At 36.8% G+C, this 22,188-nt stretch overlaps 1 protein-coding gene across 5 annotated transcripts in view; it reads left to right on the forward strand.

Annotated features, from left to right (window-relative positions):
- The window catches only part of LOC111052504 (transcriptional regulator ERG homolog), a 183,518-nt gene that overhangs the window by 91,559 nt on the left and 69,771 nt on the right, over window positions 1-22,188 (forward strand). For 4 of the 5 annotated variants that reach the window (XM_039431590.1, XM_039431592.1, XM_039431591.1 and 1 more), the window contains one exon: window positions 2,525-2,575. In XM_039431590.1, the coding sequence (XP_039287524.1) occupies window positions 2,525-2,575 (51 nt within the window). Of the gene's footprint in view, window positions 1-2,524; window positions 2,576-5,309; window positions 5,361-22,188 lie in introns of all 5 variants that reach the window. The other variant, XM_039431594.1, reaches the window with a different exon arrangement.

Raw genomic sequence — 22,188 nt, forward strand, 5'->3', positions numbered from 1 at the left:
AAATCTCTCCATAATAAGAAAACAAAGATATTGTCAAATTTCAATATAATAATTTTAGTGAAATTTTTTATTATTATTTTCACATCACATAACATATATTTCTACAATGATCATTGGAATATTGCAATCGATATCATCACAAGAAAGCAAACATATTGAATAAAAATGCTAAGAATTGTCAAAAAATGTCTTAGTGCCGGTTGCACAACAGCCGGTTAAATTTTAACCGTGATTAGTTCCACGAGAACCAATCAGAGAAGCCGTCTTATCAAGAAGTACCCTTCTTACCAAGAAGAAGGCCTTCTCTGATTGGTTCTCGTGAAATTAATCACGGTTAAAATTTAACCGGCTGTTGTGCAACCGGCACTTAGTCTTTTTATTCAATATGATTAATTACCACAATATTAACCTCTCACAAACACAAAAATATCAAATATATGCAATGATTCAATATTTCATATTTCACATGAGTGATGTTATATTTCACATGATTCGATTGATCAAATTAAGAACAACACAATCAAAGTAGCTTGAATCTGTGCTTTTTTTCAATAAGAGCACTGATTCAAAGAAATATATCGAATTAAAGAATACATTATCAACTTTTATGAATCAATAACATAGTTTTGAGCATGCATGAGTAGAAAAAACTAAGTCTGATATAAATGAAACTAACGTGAAAGAGCAAGATAACGTGATTTTTTTTCAATCAAAACATAATATTGTTATCATGCATTGTGAGATGTGAGATAGACCTTCCTTATCACAGGACACCGCTTTTTTATCATCCCTTGCAGGCAAATATTCATTTTTTAGAATTTATTCTATGAAAATCTCAGACAACCAAAAATTGTAGATCTCTTCTTCACGAATCTTATACAATTGAGGAGTACAGTGTTCGACAGATGGATAGCACCGTGTTTTCAAACTCAATTTTGATCATATCAATTGGTTCTCACTCGAATTGTTTGGTTATCATATAATAATATTATAATAGAGATTAGATGATATAATGATATAATAGATAGCTAATAGATGATGATAATAAGTTGGTCGAGAGTCAGTACACTGGTGATTCCAATTTCCACAAAATCTTGTAGAAATTGAGTTAATTAATGTAACGAATAATTGGGTATGAGCACTCATATAATTTCAAGAGAATCTGACAATGAACCACTTCTTAGTGCCGGTTGCACAACAGCCTGTTAAATTTTAACCGTGATTAATTTCACGAGAACCAATCAGAGAATGCGTTTTTGAAAAGACGACTTCTCTGATTGGTTCTCGTGGAATTAATCACGGTTAAAATTTAACCGGCTGTTGTGCAACCGGGCCTTAGTGTGTTAGTTTCCTCTGAAGATGAAGAATCAAATGTTCGAAACTGAAAAATGAGTGACTAAATATGCTGCATGAGAAGGATAGAATATTATGACTTATTTGAATGATAACGGATGGAATGAGAAGGATAGAAAATGACTTATTTGAATTATAACGGATGCTCCTTCGTTTTCAACTTATTCTGTTCGCACCTTTAGGTGGGACAGGAGGATAAACTATTTCCCCTGATTCACTCATAAGTAAGCCAAGTTCCATAAATTTATTATGATAACATTACTACGCTTATTTATATAAGTCTCATTGATTAATTGTGAAATTTGATTAATGCATTATCAATTCATGGTTTCATTGTAAACTATACTGGACAATCATTATCATTCATATTTGATAATAGTTATTCATTTATTAATTATTTCAAATGTTGTTAAAAAGAGAAAATTGTTCTTATACAGTGCTTTCATCGAGCATTATAGTACTGCTTTGTGAGTAGTTCTATAACTCAGCATTTCAAATGTTGTTAATTCCTAATCTGAATCTTAATCACATTGAATCTAGAACAAAGCAGCACCGATGCCTCCCAATCATTGATAAATTCGAAAATGTAGTAACTCAATAATTATTACAATATTAACGATGAATAAAATATCACAACATTCACAACTATTCAAAAAGGTGGGAAACGATATTTACGAAAGTAGAAGCGTTAGAAATGTCTCACATGTGAACTCAAGTGCATGGAAAAGCACTAGGTATATTATTAGAAAATATAGCATTACATTCCACTTTTATTTCAGGAAGAACGAACAAACTAGAATTTTGATTCTCAATAACGTTTAATTTAGTCAGTTGAAATAAGATCTCTCCGAAATTCCATCAAATCTCAAGTGTAATGATTTGTGGCAAAATGACGAAAGTTGTCATTAGTCATTTTTGATGACCCAATAAATTTAAAAATGAGTATTTTTTGAGAATCTAGATGTATAATTTTTAATACTTCGTTTTAGTTTCACGAAGGAAGAATGATTGAGATTCCAGTATGAAGATTTTGTTTTTCAATTTCAGATTTCAGAATTCAAACTGATTATGTTCTGAAATAATCCATTCAATATCTGATAATCAGCTTTCAGTAGCATCAATAATATATTTCATAAGCTGATCAGATTATCTATGTAATTTTTGCTTTCAGATACCTCTTACAAAGGATCATGGAGCGCTCACACACCTGGACAAACACAAGGTCAGTTCCAATTTTACTTTCAAAAGATCTCTTATCTTGATATTTCTAACTTAATAGGTCTTTCAAGCTTGATAATACGTATTCACTTGGAATTTTTAACTCCACAAGTGCTTCAATCAATTCAATCTTCAATCAATTCACCTTACTCAAAAAATTAAGGAATATTATTATTAACTATGGAGATTCGAATGAGACGCGAAGGAAACAATTGGCTTATACACGTACGGGATAGGAAATTCACGAATGACGCATCATCACGTCTCAACTATTGGACTGATTAACTTGAAATTTTGCATATAGATTCTCAATCTATAGTACCAGGGGTAATGACTGCGGGAAATCGTTAATTTCGCCTACCGGTGTTCACTATATGAAAATAACAATTTTTAAAGATTATTGTCGATATTTTTGTGTAGTTGAGAAGTTGATATTGTGGTAATTATTCATATTGAATGAAAAAGACTAAGAAATTGTCAAAAAACCACTGATTTATTGATAATTAGAAAGACCGGTTTCGGTTATTACACCATTGTCATCTCTGATAAACTCTGATAAACGTTTATCAGAGATTGACAATGGTGTAATAACCGAAACCGGTCTTTCTAATTATCAATAAATCAGTGGTTTTTTGACAATTTCTTAATCTTTTCCATTCAATTGTCGATATTATTAGTAACTTCCCCTTCATTCACGCATACCCAATGAATATATCACACAAATGTAGTTCTAAAATCATAATTCTCCATGAAGAATTTATCCTTTGAATTTTATGGATTCATCTCGTACTGAATTTAAAATGTTCTGTCCCAAAAATTTAAACTTTAGGCGCTCATGTCTCAGAAAGTAATGATTGAAAAAAATGTTTCCCTAAGAAAACTTTTTCATTTTGATAGCTTGATCCTTAAGCGACCCTTGATCGTGTCCTCGCGCGCCTCTCCACTAGGTAATAATGAAATGAAGTGCAACTAACGGGTGATTCTCATAGAACATAATCTCATGAGCTTATATCATTGTGCGAAATATCACTGTGAGGACAATATAGATGGTGATGATGGTTGAAGCTGAAAATGAGTGTTTTCCACAATACAATGAGCATTGTTGTCAAGTGTACCTGGAAATCTATATGAGATAGAACGCTCTACCCAGTCTCAGATTTTAGAGCACGAAATTACTTACGTTCAGAGGATTTTGAATTTTACATCTAGATTGTAATCGGGATATATTGTTGATCAATACTAAATATGATCAAAATTGATTTTTTTTTCTTAAAATATCACTCATATTTGAAAAATCATAACTCAGTACTCATTGGAGATAGAGAGTTCCGAATGATCTCATTTCATTCAGAATTTTATGATCTTAAAAAAGGCAAGAGCAAATTTTTCTGTCCGATCACTGATTTTGCCAGAAATAGCTGAAAGCTGGAAAATGAACCTAAAATACGAACTTCTTGGGCCACTCTGTATTAGCACAAGGGAATTTTACATGAAGAGTTTGGTTCTGAACCTCTCTCATGTATCCAAATAAAATATTAAAAAATCAGAACTACGATTTAAATTGCAAGCAAACCCCATTTTTATATTTATATTGACTGGACTTTACTGTTCCCCAATATTTATTTATTTTTGTCAAATATTTGTTGAAATGTCAATAAATATTGTTTAACATAATTTTTAGAGTTTACTGAGACTCTTTGGTGTCGCATCACAGCGGAGACACAATAGTAACGCCGGCTACACACTGGCGGTTTCTGCCGCGGCGGCGAAAAAAAGTCGAGCTTACACATTCAGCGGAAAAAATACCGCCAAACATCGAGCGGCAAAATTACTGCCATGTATGATCAGTAGCCAAAATATTTCTTGTAGTTCTTCATCGCAAATGTGTTGTGACTTCTCTGTTTCATGAGTGTTCATTTAATTGTATTTTGCACATTTTTCAAAAGTATATATTATTAAGTGTTTAACTTACAGAAAGACAACAACATTTACCACTTTTGTTGTACCGTCGAAGGAAAAGAAGACAGCAGAGTGCTGGATTCATTGAAATGAACGTTTTTATTAAATCGACAGCGATATACAACATATCACCTACAGTTTTTTCCTTGTCATCCAGAGTTTCAAAATCCTCCCTAATCTCCATACACACTTCCTTCCACGCTATCCTTGTTGCATCTCGATCCTTAAATATGTCGAGGGTTTTGTCCCACAAAACAATAAATAAATGTTATAAACAGCTTACAAACTTTACAACAAGACAAAAATTAAAAGACTGATTTCAAAGACCTCTGACTTGGAGCAACTGGAAAGACGACTGATCAGCGGCGACGGTAGACAACCGCCAAATGTGTTAACGCCCATTCGGTCACGTACGTCACTGCTTAGACAAGAGCGGCAAAAACACCGCCAGCCGCAGTGGCAGTGGACGGCTGCACAGCTGCCGCCAACGGCAATATAACCGCGCGGCGTTTCTGCCGCCCAGTGTGTAAGCTTCCATTCAAATCCATTGACTACTGCTCGAACGGCGGCGACGGCGAAATTACTGCCCCGGCAGAAACCGCCTAATGTGTAACCGGCGTTAGGCGATCGCTCAAGGAGGGCTGGAACCCGGGATTAACAATTAAAGACGTGATACTTGGGGGGGGGCGGCAGTTGCCGATCTCGCCCAGGGCGGCAAAGTCCCTAGGGCCGTGCCTGATAAGCTAATCAAATTATTCATGTATTTTTTTTGCTTTCAGATACCTCTTACAAAGGATCATGGAGCGCTCACACACCTGGACAAACACAAGGTCAGTTCAAATTTACTTTCAAAAGATCCCTCAACTTTTTATATTTCTAACTTAATAGTTCTCTCAAGCTTGATATTTGTATTCACTTGGAATCTTCAACTCCATAAGTGCTTCAATCAAATACCTTACTCAAAAATTTAAGGAATATTATTATTGATTATGGAGATTCGAATGAGACGCGAAGGAAACAATTGGCTTATACACGTACGGGATAGGGAATTCACGAATGACGCATCATCACGTCTCAACTATTGGACTGATTAACTTGAAATTTGCATATAGATTCTCAATCTATAGTACCAGGGGTAATGACTGCGGAAAATCGTTAATTTCGCATACCGGTGTTCACTATATGAAAATAACAATTTTTGAAGGCTATTGTCGATATTATTAGTAACTTCTCCTTCATTCACGCATACCCAATGAATATATCACACAAATGTAGTTCTAAAATCATAATTCTCCATCAAGAAATTCTATGGGATTATTTGAACAATACAGAGTTTACAACTATGACGTAGCTGGATCTTCTTTATAGTTATCTGAACATCAAATTGAGCAAGACTTCACTGCTTGACGAATACAATGAATCTTAAAAACCATCTTCAAGTTGGAACAAGTTTTTTTTTCGTGTCGCGTTGATTATCTATCAATGAGAATGAAACAAGGCAAGCTTCATTCGCCTGCTACTCCTGTTGTAAGGGTGACCACTTTAAGAGCCAAACACAATTTCTGAGATGAAAAATTGCTTGTGTTGGAAAATCCCGATGGTTCTAAACCCAAATTTTTAATAGCCTACTGTAGGTCCACTGAACTCTCAACAACATCAAGCCTACAGCCCATGTGATGCTCATAAATGGTCCTCATGTTCAGCAGAAAAAAAAAATTCAATTGTTCTATGATGCGAAATTGTTGCATTCTCGCTCTAAATGAACTCTTAACATCAGTTTCTTCGAATATAAGGTCTACTCTACAAGAGGTAGGTCCCACTTTCCTAATATACCTTGAATGTAAGCAGAAAATTCAAAGTCCGGCAATATGCAACTTATCATTGCATTTCAAAATGCACTTGAAAAGCACTGTAGAGCATTCAAAATAAACTTTCAGACATTCCTCATAATGAGATGCTTGTCATATTGTGATGGATCCAAGACAGCTTTACTACAAGGAGATACTATGCAGATTACACAAGAACCCAACAACATTTCAAACCAGAAACCACAATCACAACACCAGATACAGGAATCTTCTCATCACCAGTGTTGCAAGGAAGGCACTATACCAGAGACATTTCAATCATTCAGCACCAAAATTATATAATCTACTTCCTGCAAACTTTAAACAGATTAATTATCATCCTAGAAAGTTCAAAACAATAGTACACAATTGGTTGATGAGCAAAGGAAGACAGAACATAGAAAACATTATTTCAAACAATAGCTCATATTTTCAACAAACCACCCAATGACTTACCAAACACTAACTAATTACTAATCCGCAAACAAAAAAAAAAACAAACAAAATCTACTCTAGAACATGGTACGCCATAGTGGAGTAGGTCAATTTCCACACAGAAAAAACTAAACAAGTAGAGGACACATTATAAAAATTTTTTTGTAACTAACTATTGTATGTATTATTGTAATTTATCTAATATTTTGTGTAATTGATGTTGTAGTTTTAGTTTTTTTTTGGGAAATAAACATTTATTTATTGTCAAGTTAACTTGCCATTAATTATTTAATTGTCATAGATTGACAAGTAATGTGAAGCAATTCAGCACTAAAGCATTGAACAGCTCAATAGCAGTTCAACCAATACCTACTATTACTAAGTAATTTTAGGTATTGGTTGAGCTCACGAGTATGAATTAATCCAGAAATTGATCAAGCTATTGGAATTAGCCGATGCGATGGTTGAAACTGTTGGCTTAGCTGATGTTTTCAGAGTATAGATGATCTGTTTTTGAGCGGTCCATGAAAGAGAGTAGAAGTCGAAAATCAGTAGAAAAAACTTGTAGAAAACAAAATAGATGCACGTGTGGATGAGCAAGTGGTAAAGGCTCGCTCCGAATAAATTTAGCTTTCTTTTCATGTCAAGCAGCTCGTTTCCGACAGATTTACATTCGGTTATTGCTCACGGAAACTGAAACGTTCCCCGTTTCCAAAACCCTTTTTCCCCCTCTCTATTCCTCTCCTTCCTCGTGACAAACCACCCTTCCGACCCCCTCCTACCACCACTATTCCTAGATTCGTTCAATATTGCTGCCCGTGGTCTAAAATCTCCTTCAACCACAACAACATAATTTGTTCTGAGTAGAAAGCGAAAGAAGGAAATCTTCCATTTGTTTCATGGGTGGATGTGGTCATTTTTTTGAAAGTACGATAATAGCCTAATTGTATTACATTTGTATTCTTATAAAATCATAAGTAGTTTATAATATTAGTATGTTGAAGAGTCCAACAACTGTCTCGGGGCCATATTCATAAACGAATATTGAACTCTGGTCTCAGCTTATCTCGCTAACATATTCATTCAGCTATAAACCTTTATCAACTATCACCATATTTATGTGTTCAAGAACTGGAATCTAAAGGTGCGTACAGATATACGCGCCGCGAACACGAGCAATTCACTTTAAATCAGTTAATGCCAAGCTTTTTATATCTGTATCTTACCGTTTCCTGTACAAATACAGATATAATCAGCTGATGAAAATTGAATTGCTTGTATTCGCGGCGCGTAAATCTGTACGCACCTTTATGATTTGCAATGCAATCAAGTCGTGCTTAGCCAATACAACATGAGCATAGTGACTCCATCAAATGTCTCTCACTGCCAAAGGTAGGTGTTTCAGGCCACTGATAACAACCAATCACAGTCATTTTAGAATAATTAATAAAAAAATAATTATAAGGAAGAAACCCGTTATTTGTGAGGAAGTAATTTTGTTCTGACATCTATTTGGATGTGGAATCATTTAGTGGTAGTAGCCTTTATGCTTGTTCAATGAATTTGATTGGTTGAATTATATATCATAATTATATGGATAATTCATTAAAAATCTGAGCCCGAGTTAAGTGGAGTTTCACAATAAATTGGGATAATATCATAACAGAATATTGCCAAACAAGACTATCACAAGAAAACTTCATCAACCACTAAAAATCTGGTGTGGCGCACTCCAGGGAAAAGATCACGGAAAATTGCTTTTCGAGAGATTGAGAGCTGTACTATTCCAAGGACCCTAAGTTTGCTGGTGACTGATAGTGAGATAAGTAAGCATTATTAGTTGATTTTAGCATCAATGTCATTCTTAAGGAATTTTGATAGTTCAGAGTAGATTCCACTACAGAAAAATCTGGTGTGGCGCACTCACACAACTTCCCTTGCAGTTATGAAATTTGATCACCTAACGCTAGTGTTCTCGCGCATCTCAAGTCTACTATTCTAAGATCTGAGCCAGTTGGTGACAGGACTATAACGCTGGAGACACATAAGGTCTTCTATCTCTTCATAGTGAATGATTCAATAGAATCAACAGTTGCCAACAGTTTGCAATTGAATAATCACATTTTCTCGAATTTCGAGTTTATTTTCAATTTTAGGTGAAAATGTTACTGAACTCTAATTGTAGAGATTTTCATGCGGAATCTTTCCACTTGATTTTTTCTGTTTGAACTGTATCTGAATTATTGGGAGTCAAAAATCAAACTTTGCATAGATGGGGCGGAGCTCCTGGAATTTCCACAGATATGGGACTTATGGCAGTTTATAGAGCTTATCAATCACTATCCTAGGTATGAATTTAATCAAAATCGTTGAAGCCGTTTTTGAGAAAATCGCAAAAATTTTTGACAACATATTTTTCATTTTAGCCGCCATCTTGAATTGCATATGATCGGAATTGTTGGTGTCGGATCCTCATAGTCAAAGGACCTTAAGTTCCAAATTTCAAGAGTCATTCCGTTTATTGGGAGATGAGATATCCTGTACACAGACGCACATACACTCATACCACACACACACACACACCACACACACACACACACACCACACACACACACACACACACACACACAACACACACACACACACACACATATATATATATATATACTGACCAATACCCAATAACCACTTTTTTGGACTCAGGGGACCTTGAAGCGTATAGAAATTGGGGTACCTTAATTTTTTCCGGAAAGCAATACTTTCCTTACCTATGGTAATAGGGCAAGGAAAGTAAAAATCTGAGCCCGAGATAAGTGGAGTTTCACAATAAATTAGGATATCACAACAAAAAATTTTACCAAACAAGACTATCACTAAGAAAACTTCGTCAACCACTAAAAATGCTTCAATTATAGCCTACTACATTATATAGTTCGGTTTTTAAAGTGACCCCAACATAATGAACTGAACGAAACTAGTTGACTGTCCCTAAAGGGTGTCAATCTGTAGAGAATCATAGTGGTATGAGTTATAAAAAATTATACTCCATGTGAATTGTTAGCGATCAAAGTTTCACGCATGGACAACTTGAAACCATCTTGTTCTTGACAGGTCACGTGGCTGATTGACACTTACTAAAATCTACCCTCTCTTTCCAACCGAGGTCTGTTCACTAATCTATTCTTCCCTCTCCTTTCCACTCACTTAGATTTTCACTCCCCTCTCTCTCTTGGTAACTTAGATTTGTCCATCCCTCTCACACTGAGAAGCTCAAGCTTCTGTTTCACTCGCACAACCCAACTTTCATATTACCAACCCTCTCTCACACTTCCATATTTTTTACACCCCTACAACAACTTGAATTAACTCGAAAATTATCCCCTTTCGAAGTACTCCCATCCCAACCACTTTATTATTATCATGACTTAACGTCATCACTTTTCCAATACTTATCTCAGTTTTTCCTCTCTGTTTATTCACGTCTCCCCTCTCTCAATCTTTGCAAAACACGCTCCGATATTATTTGCTACATGTCACGCTTTGACGAAAAAATAGGGTGATTGCTATCCATGTCCCTGAACGACGCTCTGTGACATTGAGACGGCTGTTTCTGTCAATCTTGGTGTCACAAGTACGACGTGTACTGTCTGTCTACCATTTGAATGTCGTCTGTCTCCTGTCTGTCTGGTGTATGTGTGGAAACCTGACCAAGAATCTTTTCAAAATACACAATTTTTCGTGATTTATGATCTGTTTGAGTATGGAGTATCACAATATTCTTCTGGAAGTGTTGATCTCATTGATATATTCGCAAACGCCACGTTACACCACATTCCATCATCTGTGATTGGATATTATCTTTATATATTTTTATTGAGTTCTATGAAGACGGTGTAATCGAGTCGAAAGGAGAGAATAACCACCTCCCAGACTGATTACTCCGGACTCATTCAACTCTTTTTTTGTATTGACCTTCCTGCTCCCGGGCGGAGGTTAACCTCAAACAACGTGGAGATCATTACAAGAGGTAACCCTCCAGGAAGCTCATTACAGAACGAAAACGTTTTAAGATAATACGGGAAAGAAACGATTTATCGGATTTAGTTTTTGTATAGCTAAATAAATATGATAATAAGCATGTTATTATTATTAGCTCATGCTTCATTAAATTCTTTCTTGTTTTCTACTTTTTTATAAACACTAAAGTTTCTTCCTTCAGGATATTGAATGAGCAAATCTCCCTCTACAAAAACACTCATGTTCATGAGCAAACCAAGAGTCTTCCTTCGTCCTTCAATCTCCACGTATTCGGTGATTTGTATGTATAATGAAGGTTAAAATTCAAGTTGATTTTGAATGAAGTTTTTATGGAATTTATCATGGTTGAAATAACAGTGTTCGATTCCATTTTGTTTTGCTGTGAGCTACAAATTCCCTCTCCTTCTCCTGTCATGGTTCTGATTTCTCCTTCTCTATCACTCTTGTCAGTTTTCTATTTCTTCCATTCCCACTCTCTCTCCCTCAGCTATCTCTATTTCTCGAACTATACCCATCAACATGATAATATGACGACTGGTTTATCAGAAAACGTAACCAAAACTGATATCAATGCATATGATCATCCAATCTCCAACTTATTAAGCCAGTCTCAGTAGACTCTAAGCAACATTAACGTTTCGGAATTCAACCCAAAAAAAAGTTTTTCTGAACTGTATCAATACCTGCCATTACTATCCATACAATCCATAGAGTAATATCCATACAATTATATATTATACAGGGTTATTCTAAATCATGGACCCATTTACAAAATATGATATTTATTGAAGTAAAAATGCAAAATGGACAATCTTTATACCAATGGAAAGAGTATGAGCATGATACACACAATGCTGTCCATCCACTGCCTTACAAGAATAAATTATGTTTTACTGAAACTGAAGATCGAGCCAACTTTTGAAATTTAGACGGCAGAGGCATATTACTTGACAGTATCCATACAGAACAGCTAACCTTCCTTAGAGAAGCATGCGCGTTGGTTGATTGATATTAGCAAGGTAAAGATTGGAAGGGATCAAGGTGAGGAGGAATGAGGAGCAGTGGGTTGAGGTGAGGTGTGGGAGGAGAAATGAGGTGAGTTAAGGAGGGGTATGAGTTGAGGAGGAGACGGTAGCTGTTGGAAGGGTTTAGGGAAACTAGATTTCCATCGGGCAAATTGACTGATTAGAAGGGCGCTTCCTCGCTGATGGGTTTTCTTGCGTGGGCGCAGGAAACTCACCCCTTACCCCTTCCTTCCTTCCCGCTGCCCCCCATAAACCCGGGTTTCCCCTGCGCAGGAAGTGCCCCGTTTCGCTACCAGATTGCGCTGTGGTTTCCACTTCCCCCACCACTCGCTTCCTCCCTGACAAGATCCCAGGGCTCTTCACGCTGACGCCTTACATGCTTTGAGCGTCTTCCATCATCACACTCACTAACTCCTACTTCTACAACACAGAATCGATTACTGTAGATTCTAACTAAACTTAATAAGGGGGGGTTAGATGGGTTACATGAGTAGTAATTTCTAGATACATTCTTAAACTAGATCTTCCAATAGAAATTGAAATCAATTCCATAAATAATAATCTAAGATGAAGTATGACAGTCGTAAGGCCCATTGACGGCTCAAATTATATATTCAGGCGGTGGGATCTTCCCGCAAGGGACTCCCCACCAACAAAAGCAATACGAATTTCCTTTTTTTATAATCTAAGATAATTGGTTCTGATTCGTCTTACTCAGTATCCAATCCCTGCCGTAGACTAACTATACTCTATGTCCAAAATTACTATATGATGAGGTATTATCATCAGCGAATTAAAATATCTCTTCCAGTATCTCTTTATGGTATTATTTTTTCTGGAATCATGATTGACTGAGTAATTTCAATGATAATTCATAGTTAACTAAATATAGTTAACGCATAGTTGGACTGAAAATCTTGGTAAAGTGAAAACCTGAAAGACATAACCTTATTTTGGACTTCACTTATCTTTATCGTAATTTGGGAGAGGAATAGTACAAGGTATCCTTATTTTTTCTCTCCTGATTTGTGCTTTCTTGCGGAGAGAATAAATAGATGAATGGAATGGAACTCTTTATAGATTTGTGTGGAGCAGTTATGGTTCTATCCTGTTGTCACCCACTTCATCTTTCTCATTTTACAAAATTATGCTTGGATTATAAGGTTAAAAGATGGTTTCAAATGATTGATTAGGTATCAGAAGAGTATCGAACTATGATTCAGCCCGCAAGTGGTAGACTATACTACAGTCAAAATAATAACAGATACAATTTCCATTAACAGATGGGAACAGATTCCATCTGTAACTGGTTGGCCTGTGGCTTCATATAAAATGAGCGCTGCTATCCAGAGATTGTCAGTTTGGTGTAAGGGCAAGCATTCCTGACTGACAATTGGGAGGTACCGGGTTCGATTCCCGGGCTGGCAACTAATTTTTGGATAGTAGTTCTCATCGAATTTCCATCTAGCTGTTAACCCTGTTGTCAATGTCTGCAGTAGCAGAGGTCTTCGGGGTGATTTGCAGCATTTATTCAGGATTTTCGTTAAATAATAATTATAATCTCCATTAATATTAAACTAAATTACTGAAAGTCGTCTCTCGTTCATAATGACTCGAGTATAGATTTTGAAATTGATTTCGCTCATTCTCAAAACCTGCAATTAATTGCTTATGATATAGAATGAGAAAGTGGGGAGAATAAGTGGAATTCAAAATAATTATTATTCACAAAATCAAATAGCTTTTTATTCTAAATGGCTATCTGCTAACATGCTGTTGTTAAATACCAACAAAACTGAAGAAATTCCATTACGAACTACCAGAGAAAATAATTTAAGTATCAGAGACTATAAAATAGAATCCGTGAATGATATAAACGTTCTTGGAGTGGTGATTGACTCTGACCTTTCTTGGAGACCTCACCAAGAATACCTCAAAAACAAACTGAACTCAGCAATTTTCGTACTGAGAAATTTGAAGGCTATATTGGACTCCAGGGCTCTTAGAAGTGTTTATTTCGCACTGTTTCACTCACACCTGACCTACGGCATTATTTTTTGGGGAAATTCAAGTTACGTAGTTGAGGTGTTCAGAATGCAGAAGTGGGCATTGAGAGTGATGATGGGAGAATCAATTCGAACAAGTTGTCGCCCCCTTTTCAAAAAACTTCAAATTCTCCCTTTCCCAAGCCTATATATTTTCGAAACAATCTGCTTCATTAAGAAAAATCTACATGAATTTAATACAGGCGGAACATTCCATCAATACCCAACAAGATATAGGAACAACCTAAGAGACGACACACACCAGACAACCATGTATGAGCGAGGTGTTAGGAGTTCTGGTATTCGGTTGTATAATTTATTGCCAGCTCATATAAAAGAAATGACTGGTACAAAATTCAGAGATCAATTAAAGAAGGAGCTGCTGTCCATATGCGCGTACTCAAATGAAGAGTTCGGAGAGAACTACGAGCGTCGAAATGGGGTTTAGAGAGAATAGAAAAAAAATGTATTGACTTTTCATGTACCTATTTATGTTCTAAACTACGAGCGTCGAGATAGGGTTAGGAGAGAAAAAAATATATTGACTTATCATTTATGTATTTATGTTCTGTATTTTATTGACTTACGACATTGACAAGTCCAAATACCCCTTTTGTAGGAGGTCAGTGGATGAAATAATAATAAATAAATAAATTCACAAAACATAATACAACATTATGTCTCTTGAATATTATAGTTTTGGTTGCACTACAGTAGATTTCTGCTTAGTTAATGAGTTGTGATCTGAGCTCGTTCATTCAGTTTAAATCCTGAAGCAATATCACGTAAAGTCCCGTTTGCACAGTCAATGCTCGAACTCGATTTAATCAGGTAGCTTGAACGAGACTTCAGTTTAAAATGAAATTTTGTTAAATCTGACTGTGAAACAGGACTAAGAGTAATTTCTCCCAAATTTTGCTAGTAGACTCGTAGTCCCTTGGGATACATTTTATTGGGGCTCGAACGTACAGATATTATACAAGTAAAAGATTATAACTCTTGATACTCTTGATCAACGACAATCCTGCAAGTAATTGAATGCGTTCTTAGTCCAGTCGATGGCTTCAAACAAAAGTCGCACCGATGCAGAAACGCGCTCGACATGAGGCGACGAAAATCGCAACACAGCACTCATTTTGACACACGGATCAATGATGCCATCTCACCCACTCGTGTTTTGCCCCTGAAGAGGGGAAAGGGTTTGAAAATCACTGTCAAACAAAGTATCATAAGGAGGAGGAGAGAAATACGAAGAAGAAGAAGAAGAAGAAGAAGAAGAGAAGAAGAAGAAGAAGAAGAAGAAGAAGAAGAAGAAGAAGAAGAAGAAGAAGAAGAAGAAGAAGAAGAAGAAGGAGGAGGAGGAGGAGGAGGAGAAGAAGAAGAAGAAGAAGAAGAAGAAGAAGAAGAAGAAGAAGAGAAGAAGAAGAAGGAGGTGTCGAAGGAGGAGGATGAGGAGGAGGAGTAGGAGGAGGAGAAGAAGAAAGAAGAAGGAGGTGTCGAAGGAGGAGGATGAGGAGGAGGAGAAGAAGAAGAAGGAAGAGGAGGTGGAAAAGTGTTGAAGTACTTAAATCGCACAGAATTCAGAGGTCATTGTTAGGGGTGCCGCGTTAACTGCCCTCTTTTGTTTCTGTTCTTTTGGGGAACTGTGAAGCGTGGTGAAGCAGAACTCCCTCTCACCGCCACCCTGTAAACCCCTTAAACTCGTCAACCATCAAGAAACCACCCTTGACTAGAAGCTGATCCGAAACAGTAGCCGCCTCTTCTGCTCGTGAACCCTTAAACCCTTCTTGAGACCACTCTCAATCTAAACCACCCCGATGGCTTGTGGCTGCCACTTGCTTACCTTTTTGCTTCAATCAACTTGGCCATTAGAGTGGGGATTCGAACTGTGAGCATTGATTATATGGAAAGTATTAATGTTATTCTTAAGGGATGCTAAATCAATGGAACCCGCTATAATATCATGACGTAGGAAGGGAAACATCTCGATATTATAGAAAGGGAAATAGTTCGCTAAAAATATCTCGATATGACAACGAAAATATATCAATGTGAATATCTCAAATGAGATAATATCTCTCTCTCTCTATATATATATATATAATATATATATATATATATATATATATATATATATATATATATATATACCTATTATACGTAGTACTCTGTTGCTCGATTTGAGAGACTTAAGTTGTTTATTTCCCTGTGTATGAATTTTCTATGAAGAAAGAGAAATATATCGTTATTTAAGTAGTCTGTTACTTGATTTGAGAGACTATTGTTGTTCATTTCCCTGTGCATGAGTTTTGAAACTCAACAGTTGTGTTGTCAGAAGTAGATAGTTTGGAATACTCGTTCAAGTTTCATGAAATTTAAGTAGTCTGTTAAGTAAATAAATGACTACTAAATTATACTAATGACTACTAATTATACTAATGACTACTAAATTATACTAATGACTACTAATTTAAGTAGTCTCTTAAGTAAATAAATGACTACTAAATTATACTAATGACTACTAATTATACTAATGACTACTAAATTATACTAATGACTACTAATTAAATAAATGACTACTAAATAACTCGACTACTAAATTTAGTAGTCTTATTTAAGTAGTCTGTTACTTGATTTGAGAGACTATTGTTGTTCATTTCCCTGTGCATGAGTTTTGAAACTCAACTTTGTGTTGTCAGAAGTAGATAGTTTGGAATACTCGTTCAAGTTCATGAAATGTATAATTTGAAGAAATTTGCAAATGAAAATGTTATACATTCTTCCCTATGAACAACCAAATATTGAAAGTCTCTGAATCAATCTTGATTCTTGAAAAAATGAAGCCAGTGAGAGAATCGCTGATATACGAAGATAAGTGGCTGGAAATGAAAGTTGTGAGAAGTAGAGTACTTGTTTGCTAGTTGATTAAAACTTGTCGATAGATCAATTATTAAGTTACAAATTATTCTGTATGGTATTATCGATCAGGAATAAATCCACTCCAAACAATCCACTGAAGTGGATTCTACAGAGAAGTGGGTAGAACTATGGAATATGCAGATTCATACAGATTTTTAAAAAATGGTAAAATACTTCCAACTCGTATAAATCAAATCTCAACTCATTTATTCTTCCCCATATTAAAATACAAAATACAATAGTTTTTGGCGTGACTGAAGAAAGAAGCCTTGAGCTCCAGCCACGAGTTCTAAAAATAAGAAATACATTTTCTAATCTTATAACAGCAGTATAAATGAGACAATTCTGTTGATCTACAGTATGATTGATCCCAATATGATTCATGGATGTTGAATTTTATCAATAATCCAAGTACTTTATGAGCAAAATATAAATACACAGAAAAATAATTTAATAATTTTATTAATATATGATAATAATAATTTATATATTATTATTATATATATACGAGTATATAATATTTATTCTTATACATGACAAGAATAAGCGGCTCATGTGGCTCTACCAAACCATCAATGTCAACAGAATACCATGAAAAATAACATATTTTTCAGGATTCCATCAAACTTCTCACATATCCATACTAATTTGAATAATTCTCATATAGTCCAAATCACAGCCTATTCTTCAATCTGCATTACACGTATACACTAGGAATCAGTACATGTGACACAGTCCAGTAGATCAAGGTCTACCTATCACGAACAACATTTGTTTTAACATCCACCTTCTCAACCACAATATAGCCTCCGAGGGTACCGTATCCAATATGCAATCTGTACAATTTAATCCAGCACAATCTAGTATCAAACACAAACCACCATCACACATCTAATCCCTGCCTGAGGCTCATCATTTGCTCCAAGACAAGCAAATCAGTGTAAACCATGGTTCGAACCGAGATTGCGGTTTAGTAGTGTGTATAATGCTATAGCACTTTGTATTAGTTTACTCTGTGAAGAGATTCACCCACTACTCTCTGTTCTGTATATGTTATGTTAGAGGGAGGTTTGTGAGAGAAGGAAATATAGTAAGAGTGTGTTTGTGTGAGAGAGTGAGGGATAGCGAGGAAGAGAGTGATAGAGGTTGAGCAAGGGAGAGACAAATATAGAGAGAGATAAATGGAGAGAAAGAGAGATGGACAGAGAGAGAAGGAAAGATAGTAAGAGTGTGTTTGTGTGAGATAGTGAGGGATAGCGAGGAAGGGAGTGATAGAGGTTGAGCAAGGGAGAGACAAATATAGAGAGATAAATAGAGAGGAAGAGAGATGGACAGAGAGAGAAGGAAAGATAGTAAGAGTGTGTTTGTGTGAGAGAGTGAGGGATAGCGAGGAAGAGAGTGATAGAGGTTGAGCAGGGGAGAGACAAATATAGAGAGAGAGATAAATGGAGAGAAAGAAAGATGGACAGAGAGAGAAGGGAAGATAGTAAGAGTGTGTTTGTGTGAGAGAGTGAGGGATAGCGAGAAAGAGAGTGATAGAGGTTGAGCAGGGGAGAGACAAATATAGAGAGAGATAAATGGAGAGAAAGAGAGATGGACAGAGAGAGAAGGAGAGATAGTGAGAGTGTGATTGTGTGAGAGAGTGAGGGATAGCGAGGAAGAGAGTGAGAGATGTTGGGCAAGGGAGAGACAAATATAGAGAGAGATATGAACAGATTGATTGATTGAGTACTTTATTTATGTAGATTACAATATATACTGGCTTATACACTTATAATATACAATAGCTTACAATACATCAAAATTATAGATGAATTTACATAATATAGACTAAGAAAATAATTATTGAACTGTATATGATATGAAAAAGTAATTTGTAATAAATAATAACTATAGATAATAATTAAATTGTTATGCATCTACATAAATTGGCGGAGCTTCGGAAAGAATATTAAAAATATCCTCCCCACTAGCTCTCTACCAAAAAAGAGAGAGGGAGAAAGAAAGTAAGAGAGATTGAGCAAGAGAGAGACAAATATAGAGAGAAAGAGAATGATAGGGAGAGATTGAGAGAGCGTGAGTGAGCAACATCAATTGAAAACAAGTTGGTGTCAGAGGTGGGATTCATGGTGCGGCTGTTTAACATGATCAGAGCGGAGATCAAAGCGACGCCCCCAAGGCGTTATCACCGACGCCTTCACGCTAGGCTGACGCCTTGTTGTGACAACCGCAAAGCAGGACGCCCCGGGCGTCGCGACGCTTCCAATAACAGTCGGACATCCAAGAAGGCGTCGCAGGAAGGAAGCTTGTCTCACACAGCGCCACTGGTTTCTCTGTGAAAATGGAATTAAACCAACAATGATGTTGTGTGTTGTTGGATGGTTCCTGCTTTCATTTGCAGGGTTGTTGGTTGACGTCATAACCTTCTTCTCTCCTCCTCAAATTCACTCTTTCATACTCCACCTCAATCCTCCTCCTACTCCTTTTCCACCTGTTTATTCACCACCTCCTCACCAAGTTGTGTAGTTTTACAAAATCCTTTCATTTCCACTGTTTCTGACTTCATAACCTTCTCCTCTAAGTCTCCTCCTCCCAATTTTCCTTCTCCTCTCCCGCATTTTTCCCTTTTCTCCTTCTTCTCCAAATCACCTTGGATTCTACCACTTCTCTTGGATCCAACTTATTGTCATCCCAGCTCATGTTTATTCAAGTCTTCTCATCTTTTTTTCTGTGTGATTTGGACCAATATTTTAAAATTCTAGGAATGTCTCTCATTCCATGATCTCATCCTCTGACTTCTTCTATCCCATTCCCCCTCTTTCTCGCTCTTTACTTCGATTCCCCTTTTTCCTCATCTATGAACCTCATATCCTCATATTCCTTTTCACTTTTCTGATCTTTCCTCAGCGTTTTTGAACCAAATTCATCAATCTGCGGTGTTGCCTTCCAATTCATTTCCTCTTTCTCCACCTCCTCTTCCAAATACGTCTCCTCAAACAACTCTTTCTCTCTTATTCTACTGACACATTCTTCCCCATGTCATTTCTCTCACACCATCTTATCTCTCATCTCCTTCTCCTTCTTTTCCTCTCACTCTTTGTCCTTTTACTTTTTATACTTTTTCTCCCTCTTCTTCTCTTTCTACATCTTCTGCTTCACCTCCTCCTTCTCCTAATTCTTATCCTTTTCCTCAATCTTCTTCTTTTCCCACTTCTCCTTCCACTTCTCCTTCTTCTCCTTCCTCTTCTCCTTCTTCTCCTTCCTCTCATACTTCTCCTTCTCCTCCTCCTTCTCTCTCTTCTTATCCTTGGTCTTCTACTCCTCTCTCAACGTTTTTCAACCTCTTTCAACTTCAACTCATCATTCACCACCCAGTCACCATATCCAACTTCAGAAATTCATTTGCTTGAATTTTTCCTCTCCTTAGTTTCCCCTTCTTCTGACTCCTTATCTTCCTCCTTCTTATTGTCCTTCTTTTCCTCCTTCTCCACCTCCTCCACCTCCTCCTCTCCCTTCTCCCCCTTACCACCTTCTCCACCTTCCCCTCCAACTCATACTTTTCCTCATCCTTTTCATTCTTCCCCTTCTCATCGAACTCCTCCCTTTTCTCCTCCACCTCCTCCTCCTCCTTCTCCTCCTTCTTCTTATGAATCACACAGTTTTCCTCCTCCTTCTTCTTCCACTTCTCAGCATTCTTCTCCTACATCTCATTCTTTTCCTTCTCCTCCTTCTCCACCTTCTTCTCTATCTCTTTCCTCTTCTCCTTCCCCTCCATATACTTCTCTCCCACCTCTTTCCAACCTTCAACACCAACCACCCATCCACCTCATCCACCTCCAGAATTCATTTTCTTGAATTTCTTCTCATCTCATCCTCCCTCTTCTTCTCATTCTGCTCCTTCTGATTTTCCTCCTTCTCTGACCTCTTCTTCTCGATATCCTTCTCCTCCTACCCCTTCCTCACTCTTTATCAGCTCTTCCTCGTCCTTCTCCTAAACCATACTCTCTCCCTTCTTCTCGCCCTCTTCTACCTATATTCAAGCTCCTCACCATACTCCTTCTAACACTTTCACTCTTCTACCTTATCCTCACGGCCACCTCTTTCACCACCCATCTATTTACCTCATGCTGTTCATTCGCGTGAGTTTCAACACCAGCAAGCACACAAACGATAAGCCCCGAGGCCCGGTGAGGCAGCCTTGCTCGGTTGCTCAAGTAAACCTCACAACACAAACTTCGCCACAGAGGGCGCTGAGTTCTATCCTCATTGCCCACATTTAATTGAAAGTTGGTGTTTGCTTTGTTGTAGTCTGGTGTTGAGGAAATGGAGAAAAGTGTACGAGAACCGTGCTCTGAGGATTTTTGCTCGTATGTATTTAAATTGTAATGAAATGTTGAATCTTGAAGTGAAAATTGTGGAGGAAGCTGTTCCAAGCTTTGAGCGTTGTTTGTAAATTGAAATCGAAATATTAGATACTAAGATTGTTATTGTGTAAAGGTGCGTACAGATATACGCGCCGCGAACATGAGCAATTCACTTTTAATCAGCTGACTATATCTGTATTTTTACAGAAACGGTAAGATACAGATATAAAAAGCTTAGCATCAATTGATTAGAAGTGAATTTCTCATGTTCGCGGCGCGTATATCTGTACGCACCTTTAGGATGCTGATCTGAGCGTTCGCGTTGGCAGTTGTTCTAAAATGTGAATTAAGATGGAGATCCGATTAGAGTCAGAGTTCTTTAGATCACGGTATATAGAAGAAGACGGTAGGTGTCACGCGCATGCTTTTGCTAAATTTCCGGTGTAGCTGACGCCATTTTATATCCAATCATCTGTTTTTAACGAATAAGTTTCATAAATTGCCAATAGGTGTTGAAAACCTCGGTTGGTGGCGATGACGCAATCTAGCTTGCTGGCCACTGAGCACACATTTCGCGGCCCCTACCGTTTTCATCTAAATACCGTGCTTTAGATATGGATTATTTGAGATAGGAATCCGAGATTTGAAATACTAATATGTTAATTGTGTGAGGATTCTGGTCTGATCCCTGGAAGATCTCCCAATGTGTGGATTATAGAGTGACACTCATAGTATGAGAGAAATTGGAAATGATATTAAGAGAGCTAAGATTTGACTGTGGAAAAAAATGTAGAATTATCTTGGGAAGATATGGTTATAATTGATAAATGGTTCGTTTCCATGTTATACAGGAATTTTATGAATTGGTTTTTGATGTGACTTTAATGGAATGGAGAATGATGAATTACTATGGAGGTTTTGAGAAAAAAATAGTTTTGGACACAGTTTTCTCTATCATAGGTATATATTCTAATGAGGTTCTGAG

This window comes from Nilaparvata lugens, chromosome 6 (genome assembly GCF_014356525.2).
Source record: "Nilaparvata lugens isolate BPH chromosome 6, ASM1435652v1, whole genome shotgun sequence".
Classification (NCBI taxonomy): domain Eukaryota; kingdom Metazoa; phylum Arthropoda; class Insecta; order Hemiptera; family Delphacidae; genus Nilaparvata; species Nilaparvata lugens.